This window comes from Belonocnema kinseyi, chromosome 2, assembly GCF_010883055.1.
Source record: "Belonocnema kinseyi isolate 2016_QV_RU_SX_M_011 chromosome 2, B_treatae_v1, whole genome shotgun sequence".
Taxonomy (NCBI): Eukaryota; Metazoa; Arthropoda; class Insecta; order Hymenoptera; family Cynipidae; genus Belonocnema; species Belonocnema kinseyi.
Window position 1 is genome coordinate 90,705,025 of NC_046658.1, and position 18,172 is coordinate 90,723,196.

Sequence of the window (18,172 nt, forward strand, 5' to 3'; positions counted from 1 at the left end):
AACCAAGATAAGGTATAAAAGTTTGTTCGTTAAAATGGGGTCAAACGGAGATTGAACGTGTAGATTGACAGCGAAAGTGAAATGACGTAAAAGTGAAATATTGAATCAAAATGAACAACGAGAATGATTTAATAAAGAAAAATATGGGATTAAGCCTTCATTATTTGAATGGCTTGTAGAGTAAAAGAAATGAAAGTTTTAAAAGCTTTTACATCTAAAAATATTTTTAAAACTAATAAATACATTTATGTTAATTTTTACAGAAAAAACTGTAAATTTCCCATTGGTTCCGGAGGTTTTTTAGTACCCTCAGATAACTATATTGAGCATTGCTAACAAATTTCTATTTTATAAGATTTTAAACTTTAATATAACTAGGATGAATTTGAATTTCCTAATTCGATAATACTAAATTAAAATTTGAAGTATTTGGTCAAGATAATTTACTTTACAACGAATTTTATTGATTGCTAATTTAGTGATCGAAGTCTTTAATAATTAATGGCTTCTATAAATTAAGTGACTTCGAAAAACTAAAATTTTTTTAAATGTTCGTTATTTTGGCATCTTCGATGCTTAAAACTGCTGAACAATAAAAAATTTAACGTATTTGGTAAACTTTGGTTTTAAAAAGTATTATTTACTTGAAACTGAACAATCCAATAAAAAAATTTGGATAATTGTTTAAAGTTTTTTAATTAAATTTAAAATCATTGCTCGCAATGTTTTTGAGAAAAGTCCCTTTTAGGTTAAACAATTTATTTCAATTTATTCTCGTACGTACAGCGTTATAAGTTTAATTTTATAGAAAACTTGATGAATAGTTCACCTAGAAATACCTTGAAAACGTATTTTTAAAATGTTTTTTAAATAATAAAAAATATTGAAAGTACGGTATCAGATAATATTACAGGCGGCAAGTCACTTTTTTCAGTTATACAAGTAGTCTGCTTATTCACAAAAATTGTATGAAAATTAAAAAATGTGTCATTCATATAGAATTGACTGGAATTTTCTTCCTATAATTAGAAGAAATTTTGTAAGTAATTTTCTTTCTTTTTTGACAGAAAATTTCATTTCCAGTTATATAGTATGAAGCCGCCTCTAATAGAAATGCAATTTTTTATTTAAGTTATGTTTTTTAATGAGTTGTTGATATTAGTATCTTGTTAGACTGGTCTATTTATGCCCCGTGAGTACTGCTTAGACATTTCACCAGGGGAGAGGAAAACTGCAGAAAACCGTCTCTTGAGTTCAGAAGGTTTTTTCAACAGTCGAGTTTGTTAATGACTCAATTAATCTGCTGGCGATTATAAAAAACTAATTTTTTTCTTGGAACTAAATTTGCTTATAATAAATATATTCCTTGAACATTTCAAACAGCGTTAAAAAATTGAGTAGAGCCCCATAAAATTGTGAATATCCACATTTTAGTCTACTTTTTTTCGCGTGAAGATACAGGTTAATTAAAACGTCTGATCAGCACGGAATCCTGGATATAAACTATTCGTGGATCGTGCTTTTATTTCCTAACGACCGTTCTCCTTCACGCTCTTACTGCCTTTTTGCCCGGTTGGGGAATAAGTAATCACTCCATATCCCGAGTATCGCGGACAGTGTCAATGGTCTATGCGATCGAGACCATTGAACAATTTTTCGGTCAGTTTGCTTTTTTGAAAAGAGTTTGAACACTCGCAAATGGAAATGATAATACACCTCTGCCACGACCGTTTAAGTGATCTTTCACCATCATGAGAGCAAAAAAATCAACGCGCTGAGTGAAAGTAATTTCCATGTGAGATAAAGACCGGCAATATTGACAATGAACTAGACTGAAATCGGTACGTATTAGAGCCAATATTGAATAAAATTTCGATTCTTCCATTCGGTCACTTTCACGCTCCCTTGAAAGTGACAAAGAATCTTCAACCAGTTTTTTTTGCCGAGTGAAATTAGCTCCCGGGTTTATATAATTTATAGCCGGTGTTTCCTCTGTAGTTGGCTTCTCACATTCACTTTTCATTCAGGAAGAAATTTGTACACATCTGAATAATTTTAGGGAATATGGTTCTTTTGATTAAAATTTTTATTTGTAATTGACCTTTTGTTGTTATTTAATATTCTAGTTTAATTGTTTTTTTAATTTCTAGAAATCTTGTCATTAATTTTGCTTTTAAAATTTTATTATTTCAATGTGTTCTTCCTCTCGCATAACAAATTTTATATTGGATTTTAAACTTATTAATTAATTTTGCGCAGCATATTGAAACCGTGATGTTTAAAAGGCGTGATGCAAAATTAAAAAATTATTAATTTTCAACAACTTAATTTAAAAATCTTAATTCAAGGATACTTCAATTTTAAACGAAGTTTGGAGTCGTTTAATTTTTCACGCTTCAAGTTTGAATTAATACTTTCCCAAAACGTTCCATTCGAAATAAAATACTATTCCCCGTTTTCAGAATTGTTTAACTTTATAGCTTCACAATTTTTAATTCTTCAATTTGAAAGGTACAAAGTAAATTTGAATTGTTTTGAATTAGGGACTCTCTTTTTATTGAAAAGAAATGGTAGGGGTTTTCCTTTTCATAACGCTAATATAAAAAACCGACATATTATTATGTCTATTTTCATATAAATTAAAAAAATTATGTTGCTATTAATTTTTTGAAAGGGTCTTTGATGCCCTTCCAATCGGCCGTAACATTTTTCATTAATATTAAGAAAAGCATAAATTTTGTGAAAATATGGTACCCGCAAAAAACCTACCGAATGTTAACTTTTACGAATAAATAATAAGAAATTCTTAATTGTTTAACCGAAAGGTATTCAAAAGAAAAAATAGATTTATTTTTAATCTACATTTTTGCAATTACAATTTTTTTTTATAAGTAATGACTATTATTAATTAAAAGTGTGTACAATATCTAATACCTTTTCCGGAATTGTTCAAAGACAGCCTTTGATTTAAAACAGTTCAATTTTGAAGGTTTTCAATTTTAAATTAAACAATATTTCAAGAAAATAAATACAATTTTACAACCTTTCGGATCTAACAATAACCAATTAAAAGATTGAAAAATTGTAACACTTTCAAATTCAAGCTTTACCAACCGAATCATTTTAAAGAGGACTTGGAAATTAGAATGTTTTCAAATCAAGTATTCAAAACTGCATAATTTAAAAAAAAAATTATATAAATTGAATGTCAAAAACTCAAAAATTGAAAACGAAATTAAACAAAAAAATGTCCCTCTTTTATCCCAAGCCAAATGTCAAAAATACCAAATTCAACCACATTGAACTCAATAAAAACGTTAAATATAATAAAGGGCCCTGTTTGTATTCAGGAATAATTAAAAAACAAAAGTTTGTACTTTCAAATTAAGGAAAAAATAAATACCAAAATATCCTTTCTTGTAGTTAAACAAAAATATGTTAAAAAATTTCCTTTTCCGATTCAGAAAATATTTGCAAAAAGTCCTCCCTTCACCTAACTAAAAATATTAATCAAAATGTTCCAAATAAAAAAAAACTCTCTACTTCAAATCGTAAAAAACTAACAGCGAAAATTTTCTAACTTAATGAAAATGTTAAGCATAAAAGAAAGTCCCTTTTTCAATACAACAAAATAATAAAAAAATTAAATAAAATTTTTCAAGTAACATTTAAAGTGTTTGGAGATTTCTTTCCACCAAAAAGTTTAGATTTTATAGTATTAACAGAGTTATTAATTACAAGAACATATATTAGTTGCAAAATACTAAACCATACATTAAAAGGACTTCTAACTTTTAATTTTACATCATTAAAAGTTTCATAAATTTATAAGTTTGAAATGTTTTAACTTTAATTTTATATACTTCAAGTTCAGAAGAGTTCTGATACTTTGATTTTGTAATTAGGTGTTTAATACTTTAATTAAAGAATTTATTCATGTTTAAAAGTTAAAATTTTTCAATTTTAATGAACTTGAAAATCTTTTCTTAGCCGGGAGCAAAAATTTGTTTAAGTTGACAGAGGCAAACCTGCCATATTTGTATTGTCAATTTGAATCACAATCGCTAGTATACAAAATAATTTTTTATTCTTAAAACAGTAATATACTATCCTTATTTCACATCTCTCACATCTTAAAAAATTTTAAGTTTCACGACACCTCTGTCAAATATCTTTTCGTCGATTGTCATGTATAATTTTCTTATTTTCGAGAATAAGACCAACAACGGATAATATATCATATTTTGCGTATTAAATCAGTTAAAATCGTTTAAAAAATGTTAAAAATACTAAATATTAAATAATTACAGGGTATCCTCTCAGAAGAACTTGAAAGCCATTGAAAAAATTTATCCCGGCTTGTTATGTGCGCATGAATGCAGATAAAACTGCACATTACCAGCAGCATTAGGATATTATCAAGCGAATCGTAAAGATTGAAAACTATTCCATGCCCGGTTCAGATGGTTGAGGATTATGCGAGGTGAATGAATGCATTTTCTGAACGCTTAACACTTAGATACTCAGGTCTGTGGCTCATCGTAACTTTTATTTTTAACTGCAGTAAACCCAATTTTAGAATCTTCGATTATTTTTATTTCTACTGAAAAATTGCTCTGTTGTTCTGTAGAATGTTGGAAGCCGGATTTAGTACCGGATTTTGCAGAATGCAAAAGATTGGTATTACTGATATCACTTTTAACCAAAGGTGGTAAGAAAACTGGTTTTATAGAGTAAGATGATTTAGAGTGCTGGAGAAATGATTTGTAAGAGAAGATGATTTATTACAGCTCTGAGGCCACAGGGTTCTTGGCAAGGTGGAATTTTTTCATTATTCTGATTTAGTGTCTTTGGAAAGTTATACCTTGCTTTGTTGATTATGTTAAGTAAGATTAATTTCATGGAAATTTATCACTTGTATTTCGATAGTTAATAAATTAAAAAAAAAATCTTATTGCACCATGATAATTAAGTTGATAAGGAATCATGCATAACTAAGTAGTTATTGTAACATGGCGAATCCAGAGATATTTTTTCCTTGGGAAGAATCAAGTTATTTTTAAAGATACGATGATAATTACTGATTATCATCGAACACATTGATTGTATTTTAAGGTTTGTTTCTGTAGTCCCAAATTAGTAAATAATTTGTTGTTAGGGAACAACTTTTCTGCTTTATAAATGCAAAACTAAAATTTTAAAACTTCTTCTGAGACATTAATTTTTAAGGAGGAAAGCATGTTTAATCAATGTTTTTTGACCTGGAGATTATGAAACATTTTTTGGAAGTAATGTGACGAATAATATTCAAAGGTTCCTTATACTGGTCACTAAGCCAGAACAATGATTTTTGTAACGTTTTCCATTTCTTTTTTGTTTTGTTTACATGTAAAACAAATTATTAAGATTTGCTCAAGTGATTTACTTCTTTAAATTTAGGTAGGAAATATTAATTTTTGACTTTGATAGAATTGGCTTGATCTTTAAAAAAACAAACAGAAAAATTGACAAAAACATAAAAATTAAGTAAATAGTAGTGATTTTTTAATAAGATAAAATTTTACTTTATCGACATATGGTCGTTGGAAAGTTACGCTTTGGTTTGCTGATTATGCGGACAAAGATTAATTTTATGAAAATTTATCACTCGTGTTTGAATAGTTGCTCTTTAGAGAAAAAAATTGTTCATTGCATCGAGGCATAGATAAGTGGTCGTTATAACACGGTAAAAGTAGTGATATTCAGAATTTATTTTGATTCATATAATTTATGTGAATGAGAGATTTAAATTTTTGCACAAGGAGATGTTTTCCTTGAAAAGAATCCAGTAATTTTAAATAAACAATGCTAATTATTGATTTTAATCACATACATTTATTATCTTTGAAAATTTGTTTTTATAGTCCAAAATCTTCCCATCATTTTTTTACACATCTCTTTCTACTTTTTAAATGAAAAACTCAAATTAAAAACATTTGGTAAGGTGGCATATTTTCTAGTGAAAACCATGTTTAATGATCGGTTTTTGACCTGAATAGATGATACATTTTTTGAAATGAAAATGTGTTATAATATTTAAAGGTTCTTTATAATAAGCCACCAAGTCAAAAAAAAATGTTTTTTGTACCGTTTTTCATTTTTTTTCTTTATCACAAAATTGGAAACATTTATTTAACTGCTTTATTTCTTAAAATTGAGGTATGAAACATTTATGTTTGAATTGGATAAAAATACGTTAACATTTAAAAAAATGAGAAAAATCTAAAAATTATTAAAAATTAATGAAACAACTATAAAATGTAAAAAGTCTTAAAAAGTGGACTTCTTTGTTAATTTTTTAGTTGTATCAACTTTCTCGAAAACTTGACGATTAAATGTGTGATGTACCTTATCGGGAATGTATTTTAAATATATTGCAATAATAATATATAGTGAAGGTTGACATTAAAATAATTTGTATCGTCTTTCATTTACAAGATTGTATCTAAAAGTAACATATTCCTTAAATTTCACAATAAAATTCATTTTGAGTATCTAAATGAAGTGATCACATATTTCAGGATACCATGATTTGTTTTGTAATCAATTTATTCTGTGAATTTTTTGCGCCTAAGGCTCTGGTAAATCTAACTAGAAATTTATTTGATGAAAATTGTTCTCAGTTTCTCACTATATGCATATAAATATTCATGGATGAAATAAAAACCGCAATTTTTTGTATCATAAAATAAAAACAAACACTTCGATTTTAGATATTTTATTATACTTCAAAATTAATAAAAATTATTTTAAGTTCATCCTTTTTCATATAGTATTGCTGAAAAATATTTGGAATTAATCTCTGATAATAGTGATAACATAAATGATACATTTCATGGCCAAATAGTCGAGGAAATTAAAAGCAATTTAAGAAAACAGCGAAAAAGTCGATTTTTATTTCATTTTAAATTTCAAGGTCGTCAAGGCTTTTTAAAAAATATCCATTTTTATTTTATTTCTGGTAACTAAGACTTGATAAGAAAGTGCTTAATATAAGTGCTAATGAATAATAATTTCATTGTATTCTCAGGACTCACACAACCGAATTTTTTTTAAATCCAAAGATTTGTTTAGCAACCTTAAATCCGTGTGGCGCACGGATACCTAATCTTAGAAATTTCCAAAAGTTCCCGCTTCCTTTTTTCATTAATATTTGATCGGCAATGAATAATGATCATCTGATCAACCGATTACCATTTGTGAATCGGAAAATTTTTTAGTCTTTTCTACCCCTTTCTAACATTTCTTTTACAAAATGATATCCTTTCAAATTTCTTTAAACATAAATTCATCCTGTTGTTATCCTTTTCAACTTAGATGCTGATGATGCGTTCTTTATTAAAAAGAACTTTATCGTTTAGACGTTGATATTTCACCTCAACTGAATACCTTCACTGATACTTATAATCCTTGAAAACACCGGTAGAGATTTTCACAAAATTTGATCACGTTTTACTGATTGTAAAAGATTTGTATTTTTTTTTTAACTAAAAAATATCAACACTCACGTGCTGCGAAGACGAGGAAGAGTGTAGATATTAGACCAAGAGAGTAGCACCGAAAAGGTGGAGATGGTCGCGTCATGGTGTCTTCGTGGTTACTGTCACTGAAAGTTGTTACCTGGTCTCCAGGTAGCTTTACCAGTCCCACTTGGTCCCACCACGAACACTGTCTTACTTTGCTTTACCTTATCCCCTGTTGATTCTCTGCCCATTCTCCTGCCCTCTTTCGCCACTCACATCTCATTCTCTATACCTCTCTTTTTTGGGCCTTGTCCCCACCTTCAATTCAAATTACGAATTCCAAATGAGAATTTAAAAGAGAAATTACTGAAATTATAAGAAACTGGGTGATGCTTGATTTTGTTACCATGATATTGGGCCTCTGCTGAACTCTTGTGAATGCTCGTGGGTGGTAGTTATGTTGGCTGACAATGTCTTGAGAATGTTGTGCATAAATTAGTAACGAAAGTAAAATTGTGATTCAATCGATTTGGCGAGGAGTGGGTTTATACGGAAAAGGGAGAGTCTTATTATTTGAATTTTCGTCGACCGACAATATATCGTGATTTGAGGGAGGTGGAAGTCGCGGCAAAAACTGTAACAAACTAAGATAAGCTATGAAACCCTTTTTTTTTTGTAGGCGACCAGCACTTACTTTGATTAATTTTTTGGTAGAAAGGTAATCTTTTTTGTTGAAAATTTATACCTTTGGTTGAAAAATGCAATTGCTTGGTCAAAAAATTCATCCTTTTTGCCGACAACATTTTTTGGGTGAAAACTTTAACTTTTGTTTGAAAATTCTTGTAATCTTATTAAAGCTTGTCTTTTTGGTAAGAAGTTAATTTCATGTGTTAATAGTTCATCGTTTTTGTAGAAAAATCACTTTTTTGTTGAAAGTTTATGTATTTTGTTGAAAATTTGTCTTCCTGGTAGAAAATTCGTTTTTTTTAAAGAAAAATAATCTTGTTGGTGGAAAATTCATATTTCTACTAGAAAATCAATTTATTTGGTTTATTATCTTTTTCATTGAAAATTTAACTACATACTTGGTTGAAAGCTAAGCTAATTTGTTTAAAATTGATCTTTTAATAGATTTACCATTTTGGTTAAAAATTTAACGATTTTCTTGAAAATTCTTTTCGGTTCATATCTGCATTAATTATCTTCTTTCTTGAAACTTTAACTATTTCGGTAGAAAATTATCTTTTTTGCTTACAATTGATGAATTTTTCGTAGAAAAATAATCTTCCTGGTGGAAAAACCATATTTTTTCTAGAAAATTCAACTATTTGGGGTTTTAGCTTTTTCATGAAAAATTCAGCTGATTGGATGAAAGCTGAACTTATTTGTTTCAAATTAATCTTTTAACACATTTACCTCTTTGGTTGAAAATTCAACGATCTTTTTTGAAAATTCGTTTGGTTTTTTTTTTATTACAAATGAATTTTATTCTCTGAGAATTTAAGTATTACATTTTTAATTTGAAGTTTGTATTTTTAAATTAAAACTTCAACTGTTTGGTTGCAAATTCACTTTCCTTGATTCAAAGTTAACTTTTTTGTCAAAGATTCACCTTCTCTGAACTCTTTTCTTGAAAATTCATCTTCTTGGGTAGAAAACTACCTTTCATGGCAAATTGATCTTTGCTGATTAATAAATCAGTTATTTTGTTTTGTATTAAAATATATTGTTAAAGTCATATTTTTGGATACAAATTTAACTATTAAGTGGAAAATTTGTCTGTTTAAATTAAAAATGCATCTATTATAGTAAAAAAGTCATCTCTTTTAAATAGAATTTTTGTTGTTTGTTGAAAATCAGGTTTCTTGTTGAAAAAACAACTGCGTTAAAAAGTCCTCTGTTTGGTTTGAAAATTCAATTTTTTGGTTAAATATTCATTTTTTGCAGGAAAAATTTATTATTTTTTTTCCATAAAAATATCAGGCATTTGGATGATAAAGCAACTGTTTAGTTGAAAGTTTTTTTTTTGTTGGGAAGATTCCTCATGTTGGGTTGAAAATTCATCTTCTTTGGTAGAAAATTAATATTTTTGGATACAAACTAAGTGCAATCAAAAGTTTAAATGCTAAAGGGCATTTCAAAAAAATTAGGTATACCCACTGTATTTATATTTTAAATATTTTTTATAAAAAGTGTCCAAGTGAAATCTTTAAGACTTTGCAAGACACGATATAGACTCGGGGGTTACGACCTTTTTTTAAATTTGCATTTCCAACTAACAATTTTTTTTTTGCTGACTTTTTTCGAGCGTAAAGTCTTTGAAACTTTGAAAGAGACGGAATTGACTCAGAGGTTGTGAGCTCTTTGATTCTTTACATTAACTACTCACAATTTTTGTTGCTAATTTTTTTCTTTACCAAGATAAATGTAACATCAGAGTTACGGTGTGCCTCGTAAACATAAACCGTCCAAAGCTTCATTTATGTTGAGGCTTCAATTTGTACTTTTTCGGTACCGTTAATTGCAGGATCTAATGAGTTTTTGGTAAAAAAGTTGTATTTTAGCTTTTAAAGGATAAATATAATATCGATTTCTAGTGGGATATACTGTGAGAAAAAAATTGAAATAAAAAAGGTTTTTCGAAGAAAAATTTGTCTTAATCAATAGAAATAAAGTTGGTATTAAAGTGTACTTTTGACTAATGAGAAATCGTTTATACAAACATCTACAGTGCAAAAAGCATCTATGGTGCAAAAAGTTTTCAAATTAATTGTAAAAGATATCTAGAGTAAAAAGTTTATTCAATTAAAAATATTACCTTCTTTAGAGGATAAATTAAGAGGGAAAAATAAAAGTATGTGCGCGATTATTATAATTAAAAAAGAAAAGAAAAAAATCTTGCCATGTTTTTATTTTTTAACTTTTAATACATTCTCGAAATTTGTGTAATTTTTTTAATTTACTAAGGTTTAAATTTTATATATCTTTTAAAACTTCGTAGCAAACGTTGATATTCCACAAACTTTGTTGATTGTACTTACGACTTTTTACTTGGCGGTATCTTCAGCTTCGCAGATGCTTTTGATGATATTTTAATTAATTTGTGATATAAAAAATTATTAAATAAAATATTCATTTTCCCGAGAAAATATATTCGCGGTTCTTTCTTTTTACTAAGCGGCGATTTACATAGTCGGAATGGTACACTTGGTACATAAGATCTCCTTGACCTAGAAAAAGTTTTAGAATACGGTGTTAACAAATTTTTGAAAATTATTTTTAAAGAAATCGGGCAATTTTTGTATACTTCTGCATTTCAGAAAATAATTCATTTAATTGATTTTTATTTTTTTAATATTATAGGGGTTTTCTTAAATTTCCATGTTCTAAAACGATTTTTGAGTACTACAAAAATCAGAAGAAACACAAGTGACATTGCTTTTATTCGTCTTTAAATTTCTTGTTAAAAAACCTGTATTGACTGTATGCGAATTTATCCTGATAGGGATAAACTAACAAAAAAAAAAAACTTAACAGTTGCTTTAACAACAAAATAGTTGACTATTTAACTTAAAAAATATAAGTTTTCTACAAAAAAAGATATTTTAAAATTTTGGATTTTACATTGTTTAACTATAAGATATAAAGAGATAGATATAAAGATATAAAGAAATCCTTAGCTTATACTGATTAATTATTAGATAAAACAAAATTATTAACTTTTCCACGAAGAAATGAGCTTTTTTTTGCATTGTAATTATTAAGCTAACATAGGAAGAGTTCATTTAACATTACTGATTTATTCCTTAACGCTTGTACATTTTTGACTCTCTGATAAAAATAGTTTTTAATAGAAAATGTGAATTTCGAATAACTATATATCACAAGATTTTGTACACGTAGATTCCATCCGAAATTAAATTCTGTGATGTGAGAGCAAGAAAATAAGTATTACCATTTTGATTATAGATTTATGAAAGTATAATTCTCCTAAGATTATTGAGAGTATTCGAAAAGATTAATGAAGATTATAGATGTTTTGAAAAAAAATATAGAAAAATTTGAAAGAAATATTGTTAAATTTACTGGAATTTGTAAAGTATTATGAAGAAATTCGAGTCAGTTTAAAATATATTTAGGACAATTCTGGAAATCTTTTTGAACTTCCCCTTAAAATTGATTTTAAAATATAAAAATTGAAACCTTTCAAAATTCTTCAGTTTTTAAAACTTCTAGTCCAAAATATTTAAAAGTGAACATTTTATTACAAATTTGTTTAAAATATTTTCAAGTTTAAATTTTGGGAAGAATCTTTTTGCAACTTTTAAATATTTTCTTAACTGAGTCGAATTCTAATTAAATGTTATAATCTTGTAAAATTGAAAAAATTTGCTTTAAAATCTTCTACACTTTCTTTCCAAATCTTAGAAAATCATATGAATCTTACATTTTTTTCAATTTTTGCCTAAAATAAATGTTTAAAATACAAAATCATTGGAAATTTTATTTTAAATACTTATTATCATTAAAATTTTGATTAACTTTATCAGAGGTTAATAATGGACACTTTTTCTTTCTAGGGAACGAAAGTACGGCACACTTTTTGCTCCTCCGCTAGAAAAATTACCCATTATTAACCTGTCACGTCACGTTAGTCTGAAAACTTGTACTTTCATCTCCGTTTTCAGCGGTTAAAGAGACCATTTATACACCTGTGTTATGAAAAACTAAAATGACAGTAGTTTTAAATTCAGTATTAAAAGGTTTATTTAATATGATATTCAAGAATCTTGATACTTTCGCTCGTCTGGTCGAGAAACCCGCTCGACTATTACTATCGTTTTTTGTTTCGACTCGATCGAATGCACCAGATGGTAGGATAAATAAAAATTTTGCCTAAAAACCGTACCCAGAGATAGCCATTTCTTGGACTAAAGAAAATTATTGTTTCAATATCATATTTTCTTCCTTAGTGGATTTTTCAGATAGTTTCCTGAAGGAAGGTGATCAATTTCTCAAATGAAGATTGACGATTCTATTTGGGAAAGTCCATCAGTCTGGATTTCCGACCTTCTACTGGATTGAAATTTACCACAAGTGCATATAATATTAACACGAACCTCCTCCGAGAAGCGAAGTAATACGTAGGGTGAATCTGTAGTTCGTGTTATCTATCTGCTTTATTATCAGGCAGTGATTATTAAGCAGTGCTTCTAGAGTCTATATCGTGAGTCTGTGGCGTGGGTGCTGGTATGCACATTGTTCAAAGATCTATTTCGCAAGAGGAACCCGCTTAATTCAAGGATTGTGGCAAACTGGTTACTCTCACGGGTAGTATCTTCTCTTACCGGTTTCATGAAAGAGATGTACGATTATATGCGCAGAAAAAACTGAAGTTAAATTTTGTTGTATGTAAAATTTCTAGCTGTTAAAGTTTACATGCTATTTGGCAAAAGTTTATCCTACGATGGAATAAAAGCTGTCGTCTGCTACGGCATCTTTAACAGCAACGGGAAAACGGCAAAATATGAGTGAATTCGAGCTATAAATCGGGACAGCAGATTTAAAACAATACAGAAAAAGCAAAAGTTAGAATTTTTGCAGGCAAGACTTTCAAACGGTTAAGAATTAAACATATTTCGGCGCAAGTTTCACTGAGGTCAGGAGAATAACTCTTATCTCGACTAATGCATCACGATGAAGTGAGAAAATTTCGGTAACACATGTAGAATCAGCAAACAGAAAATACGAAAAAAATTTGTCCTTACTGATATATCTCCTCCGAAATAAATTAGATTATTGTAGATGAATTAGAACTTATTTAATACCATTCAGAAAAAGCGCAAAAAGCAACTGATCAACTGACATATGGGAATTCCCAGTTTTCTCAAATTTAATGTCGTTAAACGGCAATAGATAGCGCTGGCATCGCAATTCTAGCTACGTTGCGAATAAAAAATGGAGCGATTATAGGGCGAAAGATTATCTAGGCACGGTTAAAAATTGTAAATTATCTTCGATTCATGTAAAGTTTATCTGGCAAGGTTAATTTTTGTTGCACTGCTAGAAAAATCTGTATGAAGTTTAATATACATGTGTGTGAAGCAAATCTGCACTACCGCTACTACTGAAATTTAACATACATTGGTGTAGTGAATTTAATATACATATGTATTAAATTTAATATACAGGTCAGTATAGCAACGTACGTGAAAACTCAACCTGCTTTCATGGCTTTAAATCTTGTCAAATATTCTCAATGAAATTAATAATCTAGAATTCGAAGACTCAGTTGTTATTTATAATGAAAGTGCAATTTACGGGTTAAATTTTTCCTAATTTTTTTCTAAATGGTCAAAAGTTAAGGGGGATACAATTAATTGTAGGTTAAGTCTGTTATTTATTTGCTTAATGAACTTTTCGACTTGTAATCCAATTTTATTTTTGGTTAACAGGAGGAATGTATCATGTTTTATTATTTAGAATCGAAAATTACAGCTAAACTTATTTTAAATTTGTGAAAAATGAAATTATATGATTTTTCTTGTAAGTGATTAACATAAATGTATATGAAATTTAATATACGCGCTCTTAATGGCGATTTCATATACTTCATATATTAATTTTAACACACATGGGTATATTAAATTTAAGGGCATGTGATACTTACAGTTTCCCCGGTTTTTTTCCACAAACATGAACATTTTTAAAAACTGAAATCGGAGATGCTATAAAATATCATAACGGAAGTCCCCGGACTCTTTTTTGAGGGGTAATAAGAAAAAAATTTATTGTGTTAAATAAAAATTTTAAGCATGTGCATTATTTTGTGGTTACGTCGTTTTTCATCTCTGCCTTTCCGATAATCTGGAAAATATTTATCAAATAAACTTTTTTGATTGCCTGCAAACAAGGTTAGTTCCGGGAGATTAGTTACTATGTTTATTTGTAAGTCCAAAGTTTTCGGCCAAAAATGTTGTGTAGTTTGGAAGTAACGTTCGGGTGAATTGTAACACACATAACCTCGAAATATACACGTACGTTGTTAGCAATATCCAAAATTTTTTTATAAAAAAACACAAAAAATTGTGTGGGGACGTGCGGTAGCATGTTTGCTATCATTTCCCAGATTTTGAAGGCAAAATATTTCTTATCCTAGGAAAAAAGCTGGGGGAACCTAAAACTGGTAAAATCGACAATTTTCTAAGTATCATATGCCCTTAATATTATTTTTAACAGGGTGCGGTGAATCTTTCAACCGGGACCGATGTAAACTTTATCTTTCGTTTTTTCTGTTTCTGATATGAATGGACATAACGGATATATGCGTTTCACGAGGAGGAAATACAAAAAATATTTCTGAAGAAATTGAAGATTCTCGGTAGCGAGTCGCAGCCAAGTACTAACAAGAGTAGAAGAAGGTCTTAAATAACGATACGAGATAAAAAATCTGTCATGAAGGACAAAGTGCGAAAAAGAACAAAATCGCCGCAGGGAATTATAAAGAGTCGCGGTAGAGAATCGCCACCAAGTATCGAAAAAAAGCAGAAAAAGGCTCTGAATATCCATACAAGATATTGCGCGCCTTGCAAGTTTAAGCGCGCCTAGGGCGCGCGACTGATGGCAATCGCACTCCGCGCTAGATAAAATTAAAATTAAAACTAAAAACATCCACCGTTTTAATTTTGTGATTGTGAATTAATTCTCTTTCGTTAAAAGAGCTTAGCTCAAGAGTTTGCGCGCACCTACGGCACGCGACTGATGGCAATCGCACTCCGCGCTTTGTCTGCATTTCTCCTGCATTCGTGCACAGACCTTTTAAAATCAAAGGTCAACGGACCGACAACTGTAATTGTGTGATTTTGATCTTTCTTTTGTTGAAGCCCTTTCGGCTTTAACGAACACATTTTCCTCACATGTCTCGAGCTTCGTACTCGATTTTGTCCAATATCTTAACTTTTCTACATTATACACAACAATTTTATATCAAATATAATACATTTTTTATGTAATTTTAATCAATGTATATCATTACAATTCATAATATGCATACAAATTCAATCATATTAATTCTTATTTCCTCGTTTTTATAATTTAAAAAATCGTTAATCTTGTTTTTTACGATTAAATAAAAACTGCGCATCTGTATAGGGTCTAATAAAGGAACCTATGTATGGTACTATATAGGATCCTATGTCCTCTTTCGTCTTTTCTGTCTCTTTTCCAGAAATTTAATTTCTTTTATTTTTAATCTTATTTTTTACGATTGAAAGAAAATCTACTCGTCCTATCGAAAAATGATTAATAATAAATTTATAGTTCTTTTTAGACGAAAAACTTTTGTCTGTTAATTTTAATTCATTCCTTGTGTCCTTTAAAAAAAATTAATATTTTTATTTTGAATGTGATTTTTTACGATAAAGCAAAAACTACGTGTGCTATCCAAAATTAGAGCTGTTTTTTGAATGAACAAGTTTTGTTACATTTTTTTTCGTAGCTTGTGTCGTTAGTCCAAAAAATTTTATTTTTTTATTTTTAATGTTGTTTTTTAAGACCAGAAACAAAAACTACGCGTCCTATCATAATCCTGTAGGGCTTTGAAAAGAAACGTTTTTCTTTTCTTGACTTTTTTTAATGTCATGCGTTGTTTGGCTTAAAATGTTTATTTTAGTTTGTTTTTTTGGATTTTGAAAATGCTCTAACTCTGATGATTTTCTTTTTATAGAAAAAAGTCATTCGGATAAATTGTTTGAGTTTCTGAGTACTATGAATAAACACACATAGATTTTTGAAATATTGAAAAATGTGGATTCAAAAATGTTTGGTGCCGATCAAATTTGGAATTTTCAACATTTCGACCAGATTGAAAAAGTTGTTATTATCATCTTATAGAGCTTTCGAAAATCAACGTTTTTCTGCTTCTGACTTTTTTTCATACGTTCCTTGGCTTAAAATGTTCATTTTAGTTTGTTTTTTTGGATTTTGAAAATGCTTTAACTCTGACAATTTTCTTTTTATAGAAAAAAGTCATTCGGATTAATTGTTTGGGTTTCTAAGTACTACAAACAGCCGTTCATAGAATTTTGAAATCTTGAAAAAATGTGGTTTCAAAAATTTTTGAAACGCTTTAACTTTTTGAATTTTGATCCAAAATAGCTGGTTTACGAACTTGTTCTTTCTTTTTAGGCCTTAAAAACGTGTGCTAAAGTAGAAACCAATCTGCTCAATTTTTCGAAAATTATCATGCCTACAGAATACAGACTACACACAAACACCTTCGTAAAATCGTTATTTTTGACTTAGAGGGTCGCAAAAATGTGCGTTTTTTACGAAATTATACGAAATTATATTGATTTTTACCAGACTCTTAGAGAATATCGTTGAAAATATGTATTCTGTAAGTTTGAATAATGTTAATAGAAAATTTGAGAAATATTTAGATAAAAAAAAATTCGACTGTAGATTATAACTTTATTGCAAGGCCATCCTGAAAAATTATTACTATATGCGAACTTTTTATAGTAATAAATAAAACCTAACCAAAATACTAAGTGAGATAAAAACTACGGCAAGAAGCTGGATGAATTTTAATATGTGGTTTATTTATTGAAATTTATATTCTTCAAAAAAACATTTTTTGATCACTTAGATTTATATTTTTATACTCTCTTATGTTGCCTTCATTAAAAAAACAATATTTTAAGTGGTTTGGAAATTGGTTTATTTTCGGCAATTTTCATTGTGTGCCTTGATGGCGTGAGATGTACTGTCGCGGAAGGGAAGTCTTAAGATGCATGCTTTTGTTCATGTGCATAACCTTTCTTGTCCCGATATCAAGAGATCTGAGCTCGTTCGGAAGACCAAATTTGTCGGATGAGACTTTTGTATCTGCTTCGGAGAGTATCCTTTATAGATGTCACATCCTGAATGCGGCTCTGTAGCACGCCCAGGTATGTGTAAGTCTCTCCAGCGCAAAGGTGTCGTATAGCGCTTCTATCAAAGAGCTCAGGATCTTCAGGGATGCCATTAAGTTTTCCTCGTTTCAAATAAAACTTGGCGCATTTGTCTAACGCAAATTCCATTCCAATTTCCTTAGTATATCGTTCGACAATGCCCAGAGCTAGATGCACTTGCTCTCTGTTTTTAGCATAGATCTTAAGATCGTCTATGTAAAATTCATGAGTGACCTTGTACTTTCGATCTGCAGGTTTGCCGCACAAGTACCCGTCGGAATGGCGAAGTGCTAGAGATAGTGGCAATAATGTAAGGCAAAAGAGGAGTGGGCTCATGGTGTCGCCTTGAAAGACACCTCTATGAAAGGTGACCTTGTTAGTTGTCACACGATTTTTGCCAGCTGAGATTGTAAATCTGATTTTCCAAAGCAGCATCAATCTCTCTATGCTTCCTACTATTTACGGATGAACCTTTAATATTTCCAAAAGACAGATGATAAGTCTATGGGATGTAGAATCGAAAGCTTTCCGATAATCAATCCAGGCAATCGATAGGTCACGCTGGTAGAATGCTGCATGTTTGCAGACACATCTATCGATGAGCAGGTTCTCTCGACAATCCTATCATTTAGGATAGCTGTGAATATCTTATAAAGTGTGTTCAGACAAGTTATTGGCCTGTAATTCTTCGGGTCAGCTAAGTTGCCTATTTTCGGC

At 29.4% G+C, this 18,172-nt stretch overlaps 1 protein-coding gene across 3 annotated transcripts in view; it reads right to left on the reverse strand.

Moving 5' to 3' along the window:
• The window catches only part of LOC117167025 (protein Skeletor, isoforms B/C), an 82,460-nt gene extending 74,779 nt beyond the window's left edge, over positions 1–7,681 (reverse strand). For all 3 annotated transcript variants that reach the window (XM_033351574.1, XM_033351575.1, XM_033351576.1), the window contains exon 1: positions 7,548–7,681. In XM_033351574.1, the coding sequence (XP_033207465.1) occupies positions 7,548–7,623 (76 nt within the window). In that variant the 5' untranslated portion in view covers positions 7,624–7,681. The remainder of the gene's footprint in view (positions 1–7,547) is intronic.
• Between the last annotated feature and the right edge of the window lie 10,491 nt (positions 7,682–18,172).